The sequence below is a fragment of the Geotrypetes seraphini genome, chromosome 1 (genome assembly GCF_902459505.1).
Source record: "Geotrypetes seraphini chromosome 1, aGeoSer1.1, whole genome shotgun sequence".
Lineage (NCBI taxonomy): Eukaryota > Metazoa > Chordata > Amphibia > Gymnophiona > Dermophiidae > Geotrypetes > Geotrypetes seraphini.
In genome coordinates, this window is record NC_047084.1 from 502,555,339 (window position 1) to 502,569,221 (window position 13,883).

Below are 13,883 nucleotides of genomic sequence, written 5' to 3' on the forward strand. Positions count from 1 at the left end.
CATACGCAGCATCAGTTGGAAGTTACAAGTCAGCCGACGCTGGCACAATCTCGCACACTGGGCAGAAAGAGAGGCTCCGGCATCAGCTGACTTGCAACGTCCTGCTGCTGTCGTGTATGCCGGGACTCCTGCCTTCGCGTATCTGCCGGATATACGAAGGCAGGAGTCCCGGCATACATGACGGTAGCAGGACGTTGCAAGTCAGCTGACTCCGGATCCTCTCTTCCTGCCTAGTGTGTGAGATTACGTACAGACCACGGCTGCAAATACAGGTATTGCTGGTCAGGGAAGGGAGAAGGGTACTGCTGGGCATGGGGAGCAGGAAAGGGAGAAGGGTACTGCTGGACAGGAGTGAAGGGAGAAGGGGTACTGCTGGATAAGATGAGCAGGGAAGAGAGAAGGAAAGGAGTACTGCTGGACAAGGGGGGAGGTAAAAGGAAGAAAGAAGAGGTGCTGCTGGACCTGGCAGAAAGGGAGGGAAAGGAAAGGTGCTGCACATTGGAGGGGAGGGTGAGATGGTGCATGGGGAGAGAGCATGGGTGGGAAAGAGGGATGCCACTGAGTGAAGAGGCAAGGACAGAGAGAGAAAAATGAGAGGGCAAGATGGATGGGGAGGACAGAAAGGAGGGAAGGAGAAATGTTACACTGGGGAAGGGGGAGAGGGCAGAGAGTGAAAAGTTGGACTCGTGGAGGGAGAGAGAAAGATGTTGTTTGGTTGAGGGAAGGAAGACCTAAGGAGAAGCATGCAGGAGGAAGAGAGAAAAAAATGTTGGACTGTTGGAAAGGAGGGAGAAATGTTGGATTGGGAAGGGGGCCAGAAAAGAGGAAGGGAAGGGATATGGACTGCAGGGGATAGAAAGGAGGAAGGGAAAGAGAAATGTTACACTAGGGGGGAAGGAGAGAGATGTCAGACCATGAAAATAGAGAGGGAAGGAGAGAGAGATAGGAAGATAAGATAAGACATGGAAAAGTAGATTTTGAGAAGAAAGCAGAAAAATGAAAAAATTGAATATTGTTAATGCCAAAGATGTATGCAAGGCAGAAAGTGAAAACGGAGAGAAAAACAGTCAATGGGCAAGAAGGGCCTGGAAACATAGTTAAAAGCACAGAAAAATAAAGTCACCCGACAACAAAGATAGGAAAAATTATTTTATTTTCAATATAGTGATTGAAATGTGTCAGTTCTGAGAAAGAAAAGATGTTAAACTTTATCTGTGAAGGCCACAGAAAAAATAGGGTACTTGGAGGGCTGCAGAAAAAATAGTTAATGTTTTATTAAAGAAATGACAATTTTGCATGAGGTAAAACTCTTTATAGTTTATAAATCTTTCCTTTAAAAGGAACGATTTATAAACTATAAAGAGTTTTTACCTCATGCAAAATTGTCATTTCTTTAATAAAAACATAAGAATTGCTGCTTCTGGGTCAGACCAGTGGTTCATCGTGCCCAGCAGTCCGCTCACGTAGCGGCCCTTAGGTCAAAGACCTATTTTTTTTTCTGTAGCCCTCCAAGTACCTACAAATCCAAAATGTGGCAGTTTGAGTTTGAGAACACTATTCTAGAGCATCAGCTATATCAGTCGCAATGAGACATCTTGCATGGCTACGAGTCTCAGATATGGACATCAATCTTCAGAACAGATTATCGAACATTCCCTGTTTGGGAGATGAGTTGTTTGGTCACTCTATTGAAAATGTCACACAAGCTTACTGATCATGAGAAACATTGAAATGCTTTGGTTAAATCCAAGCCTAAGCCTTCAACTTCTAAATCTTTTAAGCCACCTTCTTCATATCCAAGCCATTTTTCTTCAAAACCAGCTGCTCTTCCTAGACAACAGCACCCTTATAAATCTCAATAAGCAGCATTTCAAAAGCCTGCTCAGTCTTTTTGCTTCTAGAGAGCATAACCGCTGTTCCTTTTTCTCAGCCTCTTCCTCAACCAATCAGAGGTCGGCTTCAGCTGTATTATCCCTGTTGGGAACTGATAATCACAGACCTCTGGGTGTTAAAAGTCATTTAAGAGGGATACTCTCTTCACTTCCATCAATATGCCTCCAGATCATCTGCAAGAGAGTCTTCTTTCAACCCTCAACAGACGTCCCTTCTTCTTCGGGAGATAGAATCCCTCCTTCTTTTTAATGTTATAGAGGAGGTTACACCTGCACAGAGAAACTGGGGGTTTTACTCCCAGTATTTTCTCATCCCAAAGAAGATGGGAGGTCTGTGTCCAATCTTACACCTCAGGGGCCACAACAGATTTCTAGTGAAGGAAAAGTTTTGGATGTTATCCCTGGCAACTTTATATCCCTTCTTAGATCGCAACAATTGGCTATGCTCTCAAAGAGGCTTATACTCACATTCCAGTAAATCTGACCTCAAGGTAATTTCTCAGATTTCAAGTGACACAGCACCATTATCAGTACAAGGTCCTCTCCCAGAGTATTCACCAAGTGCCTAATGGTAGTGGCAGGGGCATTGTGGTCTCCAGGTGTTCCCCTATCTGGATGATTGGCTGATCAAAGATCCAGCTTCTCATGGGGTGATTGCAGCAATTCGTTTAACAATTCTCTTCCTTCAGCAGTTGAGGTTAGAAATCAATTTTCCCAAATCCCAACTTCATCCTTCTCAGAATCTGCCCTTTATCGGAGCTCTGCTAGACACCATTCATATCGGAGCATTTCTCCCTCAGCAAATACTAGAAAATTTGATTCAGCTTTGCACTCAGACTTCTCACATGCTCACTCTCGGCAAAAAAAATGATGGTAGCATGGCTTCCATGGTTTATGGCTTCCACGGTACATGTTACTCCATTTGCAAAATTTCATCTCCGAATGCCTCAATGAAATCTCTCATATCGGTGGTCTCAAGCTCTCGAACCACTGTCTCAACACTCCTTCACTTCAACAATCTCTGCAGTGGTGGATGAACTCTTCCAATCTTCCTAGAGGGTTGTTCCACAGACCTCCACATCAGAAGGTTCTGACAACGGCCTTCGCACTCAAGGTCACTGGTCTGCTTAGGACTGCCTTTGCCATATCAATCTGTTGGAACTCAAAGCGATCAACAATGCTCTCAAAGCTTTTCAGCATATTGTCACCAACCACATCCTTATCCGCACAGACAATCAGGTCTCAATGTATTACATAAACAAGCAAGGTGGCATGGCTCTCTCTGCCTTTGTCTGGAGGCCTAAAAGATATGTACATGAGCAATTGCTCACAACATATTCCTGAATCAATATACATTCAAGGAGAAAAGAATTCTCTTGCAGATGAACTCAACAGTGGAAACTCAACTCTGCAGTTTTGCATCACATCTCTCAGTTGGGGACTCCTCAGATAGACTTGTTTGTCCTCAACCACAAACTGCCCCAGTTTTGCTCCAGGCAGTACTCTCCCTAATGGCTAGAAGCAGATTGGACACACAAGTTTCTCTATGTGTTTTCTCCAATCCTCCTCATCCTCAAGACGCTTGTCAAGCTCAAACGGGAGGAGGCCACTATGATTCTCATAGCTTCTCAGTAGCCCAGATAACCCTAGTTTTCCCTTCTACTTCAACTTAGTATCAAGGAACCAATCCCTCTTCAGATTAGTTCATCTCTTCTCACACAGAGTCACAGATCTTTTCTGCATCTCAATCTTCAGTCGTTGCATCTGACAGCTTGGTCCCTCTTGGGCTGACATCAGCTGACCTTCATCTTTCTCAGCCTGTCAGGCTTATCTTAGAAGCATCAAGAAAACCGTCTAGGCAACAGTGTTATCAGCAGAAATGGAAACTGTTTTCCTCGTGGTGTACTCTTAAACATATAGAAACATAGAAGATGACGGCAGAAAAGGGCTATAGCCCATCAAGTCTGCCCACTCTGCTTACCCACCCCCGTCTATGCCCTAATGACCCAATTTCCTTATCTTGACCCTCGTAGGGATCCCAAATGGGTATCCCATTTATTCTTAAAGTCTGGCACGTTGTCTGCCTCAATCACCTGCACTGGAAGCTTGTTCCAATGATCAACCACTCTCTGTGAAGAAATACTTTCTGGTGTCGCCATGAAATTTTCCGCCCCTGAGTTTGAGCGGGTGCCCTCTTGTGGCCGAGGGTCCTTTGAGAAAGAAAATATCATTTTCCACTTCGACACGTCCCGTAAGGTACTTAAATGTTTCGATCATGTCTCCCCTCTCCCTACGTTCCTCGAGAGTGTAGAGCTGCAATTTGTTGTCTCTCTTCTTACAAGAGACCCTTGAGCCCCGAGATCATCCTGGTGGCCGTCCGCTGAACCGATTCAATTCTGCGCACATCTTTACTGTAATGTGGCCTCCAGAATTGTACACAGTACTCCAGATGAGGTCTCACCATGGCCCTGTACAACGGCATTATGACTTCAGGCATTCGGCTGACGAAACTTCTATTGATATAACCCAATATCTGACTTGTCTTAGATGAAGCCTTCTCCACTTGATTGGCAGTTTTCATGTCTGCACTGATGATTACTCCTAAATCTCGTTCTGCTGAAGTCCTAGTTAAAGTTTATCCGTTCAAGAAGTACGTCCTGCATGGATTTCCGCTTCCGAGGTGCATGACCTTACATTTCTTAGCATTGAAGCCTAGCTGCCAGGTTGAGGACCAACTTTCCAATGTAAGCAGGTCCTGCGCCATATAATTCTGTAAACTGCATTCACTTACTATATTACATAGTTTGGCGTCATCTGCGAATAGTGTTATTTTACCTTGAAGCCCTTGAGTCAGATCCCCTATGAATATGTTGAAAAGGAATGGACCCAGGACCGAGCCCTGTGGCACTCCACTGGTCACCTCTGATGTTTTAGAGAGGGTACCATTAACCACCACCCTCTGAAGTCTGCCACTCAACCAATCATTGACCCATGCAGTTAGTGTCTCTCCTAACCCCATCGATTCCATCTTGCTTAGCAGCCTGCGGTGTGGGACACTTCAAAAGCTTTACTGAAGTCCAGGTACACGATGTCCAAAGACTCTCCCAAGTCCAACTTTCTTGTTACCCAGTCAAAGAAGCTGATGAGATTGGATTGGCAGGACCTACCCTTGGTGAATCCATGCTGACTGGGATCCCTAAGATTCCCTTCATTCAAGATCGTGTCCAATTTGCTTTTAATTAGTGTTTCCATGAGTTTGCACACTATTGATGTGAGACTCACCGGTCTATAATTCGCAGCCTCTGCCCTGCAACCCTTTTTATGCAGAGGAACGACATTAACTAATTTCCAGTCCAGGGGAACTTTCCCCTTACTTAGGGAGAGATTGAATAGCTCAGTCAAAGGTTTCGTCAGGACATCGCTCAATTCTCTGCGCACTCTTGGGTGCAAATTGTCTGGTCCCATGGCTTTGTTCACCTTGAGTCTTGCCAGTTCACTGTAAACTTCACCTGGTGTGAACTCAAAATTCTGAAACGGGTCTTCTGTGCTGTGTGTTACCTTCAACTGCAGACCGTGTCCTGGTGCCTCACAGGTGAAGACTGAGCAGAAGTATTCATTCAGTAGTTCGGCTTTATCGGAATCTGCTTCCACATAATTTCCGTCCGGTCTTCTAAGGCGTACTATCCTGCCTGTGTTCCTTTTTCTGTCACTAATAAGGATTTGTCCCCCTTTTTAATGTTTTTTGCCAGAATTTCTTCCACTCGAAGTTTTGCCTCCCTAACTGCCATTTTGACCGGTGTAGACCTGGTCCTATATTCTACCTTTGCCTCTCGTTTCTCCGTGCGCTTGTAGGAGAGAAACACTTTTTTCTTCTCCTTAATGAGGTGCGAGATCTCCGCGGTGAACCATTGGGGTTTATTGTTTCTTTGTCGTTTATTTACTGATTTTATGAAGCGGCTAGTTGCTTCATGTATGGTTGATTTCAGTGTTAACCACTTAGCTTCTACATCATCGGTCTCCACTTGGTCCTGCAGCGTCCGATGGACGAAATCTCCCAAGCATGCGATGTCTGTGCCCCGGAAATTGAATACCTTTGTTTTCGTGTTTGATCTAGGGAAGCCTTTCCTAAGGTTGAACCATACTATGTTGTGGTCGCTGGAGGCTAGCGTATCTCCTACTGAAACCTCTGAGACGCTTTCCCCGTTGGTGAGTACCAGGTCGAGGATCGCCTGGGCCCTAGTGGGCTCCATTACCATTTGTTTGAGACGTGCTCCCTTTATGGAGGTTAAGAGCCTCCTGCTTCCGCTGGTTGTCGCTGAAAATGAGTTCCAGTCTGCATCAGGCATATTGAAGTCCTCTAGCAGTACAGCTTCTCCTCGTAGAGTGATATTCTCTATGTCTTCAATTAATTCTGCGTCCATGTCTTCCAATTGTCTTGGGGGTCTGTATACCACACCTAGATACAGGCATTTTTCTCTGCCTCTTGCCAGGTTTACCCAGAGGGACTCCCCGGTGTACTTGACATCTGTGATCCTGGTGGTTTTGATGTCCTCTTTAATGTATAGAGCTATCCCCCCTCCTAACCTGCCCTCTCTGTCCTGATGAAGTAGATTGTAACCCGGTATAGCCATATCCCACCCATGTGAGTCCGTGAACCAAGTTTCAGATATTGCCACCACATCTAGGTCGGCATTCCTTATTTCAGCCTCTAATTCTAGAATTTTGTTACCTAAACTGTGTGCATTGACATACATGGCCCTCCATATCTTGTGTTTGCTAAGTCCCTGTGAGGCGTATCCTACCCGAGTCGGTGTGACTCCTAAAGAACTGTTTTGCAATGTGGGTACTTACCTTGGACATGGAAGCGGAGTTTCGACTCACCTCATCAGGATAATTCCTTTCTGCACTAATATGTGAATGGGTACCCTCCCCCGATTTACCTAGTTTAAAGCCCTGTGAAGCAGGCGGGCTAGTCGGTGTCCGAAGACGTTCTTACCTTTACTGGTCAGATGGAGTCCGTCTGGTCCCTGAAGTCCTTGTAGCGCTTCCCCATGGTTTAAGAATCTGAAGTTCATATCCCGGCACCATCCCTGTAGCCACTCGTTCGTCCTCAGGATACGTTCATCTCTGGCTCTTCCCTTGCCTCTAACTGGGAGTATCGATGAGAAAACCACCTGCGCTCCTATCCGCTTTAGCCTCTCACCCAGTGCTCCAAAGTCTCTGGTAATGGTCTCCGGTGTGTTCCTGGCAGAGTCGTTGGTTCCTATGTGGACAAGAAGCATAGGAAAGTGGTCTCGGGCGTGAGTAGTCTATCCATACTGGCGGTGACATCTCGTATCCTGGCTCCAGGCAGACAGCTGACCTCCCTAGATTGCATATCCGGTCTGCAAATTGGTCCCTCGGTGCCCCTCAGCATGGAATCCCCGATGACTTTTACTCTGCACTTCTTTGGGGGGAGCCCGTCAGTTGTCCCTGGAGATGGAGCTGTGTGTTGGGCCTGCTCCTGTTCCTGCTCCTGTTCCTCATTGGCAGTTCCTTCCTGAAGAATCTGGAATCTGTTCCGCAAGGTGAGTTGAGGGGGTTGATGTATAGCTGCCCTGTTTGTAAGAAGAAGGAGAAGATGAAGAGATTGAAAAATGGGGGGGGGTCTCCTATGTTTGCCCGTGGAGGAGGTCACCAGCTGCCAGGAGTCAGTGCCGCTAGCCATTTCCTGTATCCCAATTGTTGGTTTCAAAGCTGATGATTTGGGCGTCTCGAGGATGGACTTGTCATGGGCCTGCTCAGTGATTTGGGACAGCTCTTGGACGACTCCATTGATGTAGGCCTCGTCCTCTCGGATGCTTCTCAAGCGTATCACCTCCTCCCTGAGGCTCCTTAGTTCCTGCATGAGATCTCCATCCAGCTGTGCGGCCTCCTCTGTCTGTGTAAAGACTGTAGTGTAGCGCTGGGGGATGGTCTCGATCTGCACAGAGACCTCTGTCCACCGTCCTGGGTCCTCCTCCTTCTGCACGTGGTCGCTTCCTGGATCGCCATAGCGACTGGAATACTGGTCTTGATTGTAGACTTCGCGCTTCTTGTCCTCCCTGCCATTGCTGAGTTATAATTGAGGTCTGCCTGTCAGTAAGGTAGAGAATTAGGAAAGTTAGAAAAATCTGTCTGTGAGCAGGTGTGAGATTTTGAAAGATTAGGGTGTCTGAGAGTTGGAAGATTGGGGTATCTAGTGCTTGAAAGATAAGGGTGTCTGAGAGACTGAGAGTTTGAGATGTATGAGAGCCTGTACAATTAGGGAGAAGGGATAGTGTGTTTGAGAGGTCCGCTTGTTGCCCTAAGGTATCGTTGTCTTGTGTAGTTTGGCTCTTAAGGCTCTTCGCAAAGGCGCTCTCGCTAAGGCGAACGGCTGTGCGCCGTTGGCTCGTCCCCTTTTATGGAGGGAGTTTGGCTGGTGACGTCAGGGGTGGGCGGAGTTAGCTCTCACCTCTTCCCCTGCTAGCACCGCCTTCTCTGCTCCTCTCTCTGCTTCTTCCTGCTAGCACACTCTCCGCTCACTGTTCTGCCATGTGCTCAGGACTAGGCACAGCTCCTACAGTCTCCCTTCGGCTGGCCTTTATCATCATCATGATGCTAAATCCACCTGTTTCTTCAGTATTGGATTACCTTCTACATTTGTCCAATTCAGGCCTCAAGATTAATTCGATTAGAGTTCATCTCAGTGCTATCAATGCTTTTCATAGACCAGTTGATGGAAAACATCTCACTGCTTATCCTCTTTTATCCAGATTTATGAAAGGACTTTTCAATGTCAAACCTTCTCTCAAACCACCTCCAGTAGTTTGGGCTCTTAATGTGGAACTTGCTAGACTAAGGAAGCTTCCTTTTGAACCAATGTCCTCGGCTCATCTTAAATATCTCACTTGGAAAGTGGTTTTTCTCATCTCTCACATCTGCTCGATGAGTAAGTGAACTTCAGGCACTGGTGGCGGATCCACTGTTCACAGTTTTTCATCATGACAAAGTGGTGCTTTGCACTCATCCAAAGTTTCTTCCAAAGGTAGTCACTGAATTCCATCTCAATAAATCCATTGTGCTTCCAGTGTTTTTTCCCAAGCTTCATTTTCACCCTGGAGAAATGGCTCTTCATACTTTAGACTGCAAACGAGCTTTGGCCTTATACTTACAGCGTACTCAACCTCATAGGACAACAGCTCAGCTCTTTGTCTCATTCAATTCTAATAAGTTGGGACATCCTGTGTCCCAAAAAACTATTTCTACCTGGTTGGCAGCTTGTATCACCTTCTGTTATAATCAGGCTGGGCTGTAACTGGGGAGTCATGTCACAGCCCACAAAGTCCAAGCTATGGTAGCTTCAGTTGCGTTTTTACGTTCCACTCCTATTGATGAAATCTGTAAAGCTGCTACTTGGTCCTCAGTTCATACATTCACATCTCACTACTGTCTGGAATCTTATTCCAGACGGGATGATCACTTCGGCCAAGCCGTATTACAAAATTTATTTTCTTAATGGCCAACAGTCCCTCCATCACATTCTAGTAAGCTAGGGAGTCCCACATATGAGAATATGCTGCCTGCTTGTCCTGGGATAAAGCACAGTTACTTACCGTAACGGATGTTATCCAGGAACAACAGCAGGCAGATATTCTCACAACCCACCCACCACCCCTGGTTAGTTTCTTGGATTGCTTACAGAACTGAGGTACCGCGAGCTTACATCGGGCGAGAAAGCACTCGCACATGCCCGGTATGGGCAGTTCTCAAACTTTCTTCTTAAAGTGGCGATGCACTTTTAAAGCTGTCCGTATCTTTGCTTCGTGGACGACGTCACCTACATGTAAGACTATCTGCCTGCTGTCCCTGGATGACACCTGTTATGGTAAGTAACTGCGCTTTTTGGTTGGTGAGGGTCTTTAAATAAATGCAATGAGGTTTGCACCAGTGGAAAGTCCTGATTGTGCTGAAAAATTCATTTTGATTGCCTAGGTATGTATGCCAAAAAAAGCAAGATTTTTTTTATTTGACATGCTTAAAGGAAAATCATTGTGGGGGTTTTGAAATTAAATATTGCTAGCAAATTATTATGTCACCTTAAACACAATTTAAGATCTGGCTGCTAGACTATTGATTCCTGCACTTAGAACATGCCACCAATGTACTTTGTGCTGCACCATTCCCCATCATTTAACTCTGAGCTGCTCTATGATGTGGTATCCTGTTCTTGTCTCTTCCAGGATCTTTCACTGATGTCGTTACAGACTTCCATGCCAGGGTACCCGTGGTAATATGCAGAGAAAAGCAAAGGTCAGGTTTACAGTGGTCTTTATTTTCTCTCTAATATATATCAAAGCAGTAGTGCTATTGATGTTTTAATAATGCACTTGATCATATAGAATTTCCTTTCTCAGGCATTATCTCCTTCCAGCTTGTAATTCGGTAATTGCCATAGGATAAGACCACAGGGCAGCTGGATGTTTTGGCAGTGGTCTTACTGTTTTTTTGTGACTTTTTGGATTGTTGGTGAGAGGAGGTATATTGACTTGCCCGGAATGCTAGAGCAGTGTTTTTCAACCTTTTTTGGGCAAAGGCACACTTGTTTCATGAAAAAAATCACGAGGCACACCACCATTAGAAAATGTTAAAAAATTTAACTCTGTGCCTATATTGACTATATATAAAGTAATTCTCTTGAATAGGAATCAAATAAACACAAAGAAAGTATTTTATAATGCTGCCACCGCCAACAACACCGTTGGCGGCGGTGGCTCTCAATGGCTAAAGAGCCGCAGTTTGCCGGCCTAGGGACAACACTGGAGGGTGGCCAGCTGTGCACCCCCTTGGGACATAAACCCGGGGTGGGGCAGACCGCCCCCCCCCCCACCCTGGTATGCCACTATCTGTACCTCACTCCCTCCCTATGACCAAAAGTTCTCCTTTCTTCTATTCCCCGTGTACACAACCATCTCTTTCCCTCCCTTCCTCTCTCCAAAGTCCATGCCTTCTGTGTCCAAACACTCATTCCCTCCCCCACCTCAGCATCTCTTTCCCTCCCTTCCTCTCTCCCAAGTCCATTTCTTCTGTGTCCAAAAACGCATTCCCTCCCCCACCTCAGCATCTCTTTCCCTCCCTTCCTCTCTCCCAAGTCCATTTCTTCTGTGTCCAAAAACGCATTCCCTCCCCCACCTCAGCATCTCTTTCCCTCCCTTCCTCTCTCCCAAGTCCATTTCTTCTGTGTCCAAAAACGCATTCCCTCCCCCACCTCAGCATCTCTTTCCCTCCCTTCCTCTCTCCCAAGTCCATTTCTTCTGTGTCCAAAAGCGCATTCCCTCCCCCACCTCAGCATCTCTTTCCCTCCCTTCCTCTCTCCCAAGTCCATTTCTTCTGTGTCCAAAAACGCATTCCCTCCCCCACCTCAGCATCTCTTTCCCTCCCTTCCTCTCTCCCAAGTCCATTTCTTCTGTGTCCAAAAACGCATTCCCTCCCCCACCTCAGCATCTCTTTCCCTCCCTTCCTCTCTCCCAAGTCCATGCCTTGTGTCCAAAACGCACTCCCTCCCCCCTTTTGTGTTCCGTGTTTGCCTCCCAGCCCATCTTTGCAACTTTCTCAGCAAAACGAAGTTCAAGCCGCGAGGCTTGTCTTCTGCTTCCTGCCTGCCCTGCCGCGCACAAATAGCCGAACGGAAGTATTCTCCGACGTCAGCGCTGACGTCGGAGGGCAGGCTTTGCTTAAGCCCTCCCTCCGACGTCAGCGCTGACATCGGGGAACGCTTGCTATCGGCTATATGTTAGCTGCAGGGCAGGCAGGAACAGAAGACGAGCCTCGCGGCTCGAGATGTATTGAACTCCGCGGGTCCCTCGTCCAGCTCTCTCCTGTCCACGTGGGGCGGACCGCCCCTCTCCCTAGACTGGTGGTACTGCCCTGATGGCGGCCCTGACCGTATGGCACACCAGGCAACATCTCGCGGCACACTAGTGTGCCGCGGAACAGCGGTTGAAAAACACTGTGCTAGAGAATGAGAAAAGATGAGGACAAAACCTGACTTAGACAAGGTATTCTAAAACAGTCAAATCTCTGTGGCAGGCAATTGGGATGTATCCTTAGATATATAAACAAGAATAACTAATGAATCTGGATGGGTCAGTTTTTTTCCTGCCATCATCTGCCATCATGATATCAGTTTTTAGGGAAGTAGTTTGTAAGGAGATTTTATCCTAAGAATTGTGAAGTGATAATACGAGATCTGCGGCTTTCTGACATTGCTCTTCCCTTAACAAGGGTTAAATGGTTGGGAAACATGCAGTCATGTGTATCTTTGGTTCATGATGTTCTTTATTGTACGTCCTTACATCCTTGCAAGAGCCTTTGATGACCATCTTCTAATTTTTTAAGCAGACCTTTCCCCATGTGCTAAATGAACCATAGTTGTGGATGCTGTAAAGAAAGGCAATGATTTTTTAGCATTTAGGGTATAAAAGAGAATGATGGGGTTCTTGCAGGCAGAAAGATTTTTATTATATCAGTCACATAACATACTAAATGACAACAGATAAAGACATGAATGGTCCATCCAGTCTGCCCAACAGTTACACTCATTATAAATTCATGCTTAAATTGAATCATCTTTTTTCTTTGATATTACTGGGTGCTAGGCTATAGAGGTCTGCCCGAAACTACTGGAGTTACTGTTGAAGCTCAATATCTTGAGTTCCAGCTACTGGAGTTGCCATTGAAGCTTACTGCAGGCTATCCAGACCATTACATCATTTGTGGGATACAGACCTTAAAAGTTGGCCCAGCACCTTCCTCATATTCTTTTTTTTTTTTTTTTCAAATTCTTTATTCATTTTTCCATCTTACATCAAGAACACAATATTACATCATTTAAACCTTGTAAACATCACTTGTATTTCTTTTAACATCGTCTTAAAAACATACATTTATACCCTCCCCTCCCACCCTTCCCACCCTTCCCACAAATATTTTAATCAAAAATATCATATAAATATTATCAATTGATCTAACCTTAATATAACTTTATACCCTCCCCCTCCCCCATGTATAAGTGTACTTTCAATGGATAATGGTGTCTAATCATTGCAATAACTTGTCAATGGCCCCCAAATCTTTTTAAAATTATTATAATTCCCTCTTTGTATGGCATTTACTCTTTCCATTTTGTAAATGTGGCATAATAAATTCCACCAGAAGGTATAGTTTAGTCTACTGTAATTTTTCCAATTACTGGTATGCGACTGGTTGTATGCGACTCCTGTCAATAAAAGTTTAATATTGCTTGATGAAATTTGACTTTTTGTTCTCATTGACATACCGAACATTATTGTATCATATGATAATGCTACATGGTTTTCTAGTAAACAATTTGGGACCAAATTGATTTCCAAAATGCCATGATACAGGGACAATAGAATATTAAATGATCTAAAGTCCCTGCTTCCAGATTACAATGCCAGCATCTATTAGACTTAGAGCTATCCAACTTCTGTAATCTAACTGGGGTCCAAAATGCTCTATGCAAAAGAAAAAAACAAGTTTGTCTCATAGATGCAGACACTGTAGATCTCATTCTCCAAGACCAAATTCGTGGCCATTGAGATGCCGTAATTTGATGCTTTATCTCAATGCTCCAGATGTCCCTAAGTCCATTTTTAGGTTTTTTATTTATAAATCCATTTATCATTTTACCACTGTGCGGCCTGGTGACCCAAGAAGTCCACCTGAAAGCATAAGAACTCCAGACTATACTGATTATTGAGATTTTTCCATTCAGGGAACCCCTTCTGAATAGCCTGCTTCAGTTGCAACCATCTAAAGCTTTGTGATTTATTAAGACCATATTTGTTGCAACTGTGAAAAGTCAAGCAGCTTACCATCTGAAATAACATCGCCCAAAATTCGTATACCTGCAATCATCCAATGCTTCCAGATAACCTTAAATCCGCCAATTTGAATCTTGGAGTTTAA

At 45.2% G+C, this 13,883-nt stretch overlaps 1 protein-coding gene across 3 annotated transcripts in view; it reads left to right on the top strand.

Annotated features, from left to right (window-relative positions):
* TUT7 (terminal uridylyl transferase 7) overlaps window positions 1-13,883 on the top strand; it is a 317,026-nt gene that overhangs the window by 79,368 nt on the left and 223,775 nt on the right. For all 3 annotated transcript variants that reach the window (XM_033927693.1, XM_033927688.1, XM_033927701.1), the window contains exon 8: window positions 10,136-10,205. In XM_033927693.1, the coding sequence (XP_033783584.1) occupies window positions 10,136-10,205 (70 nt within the window). The remainder of the gene's footprint in view (window positions 1-10,135; window positions 10,206-13,883) is intronic.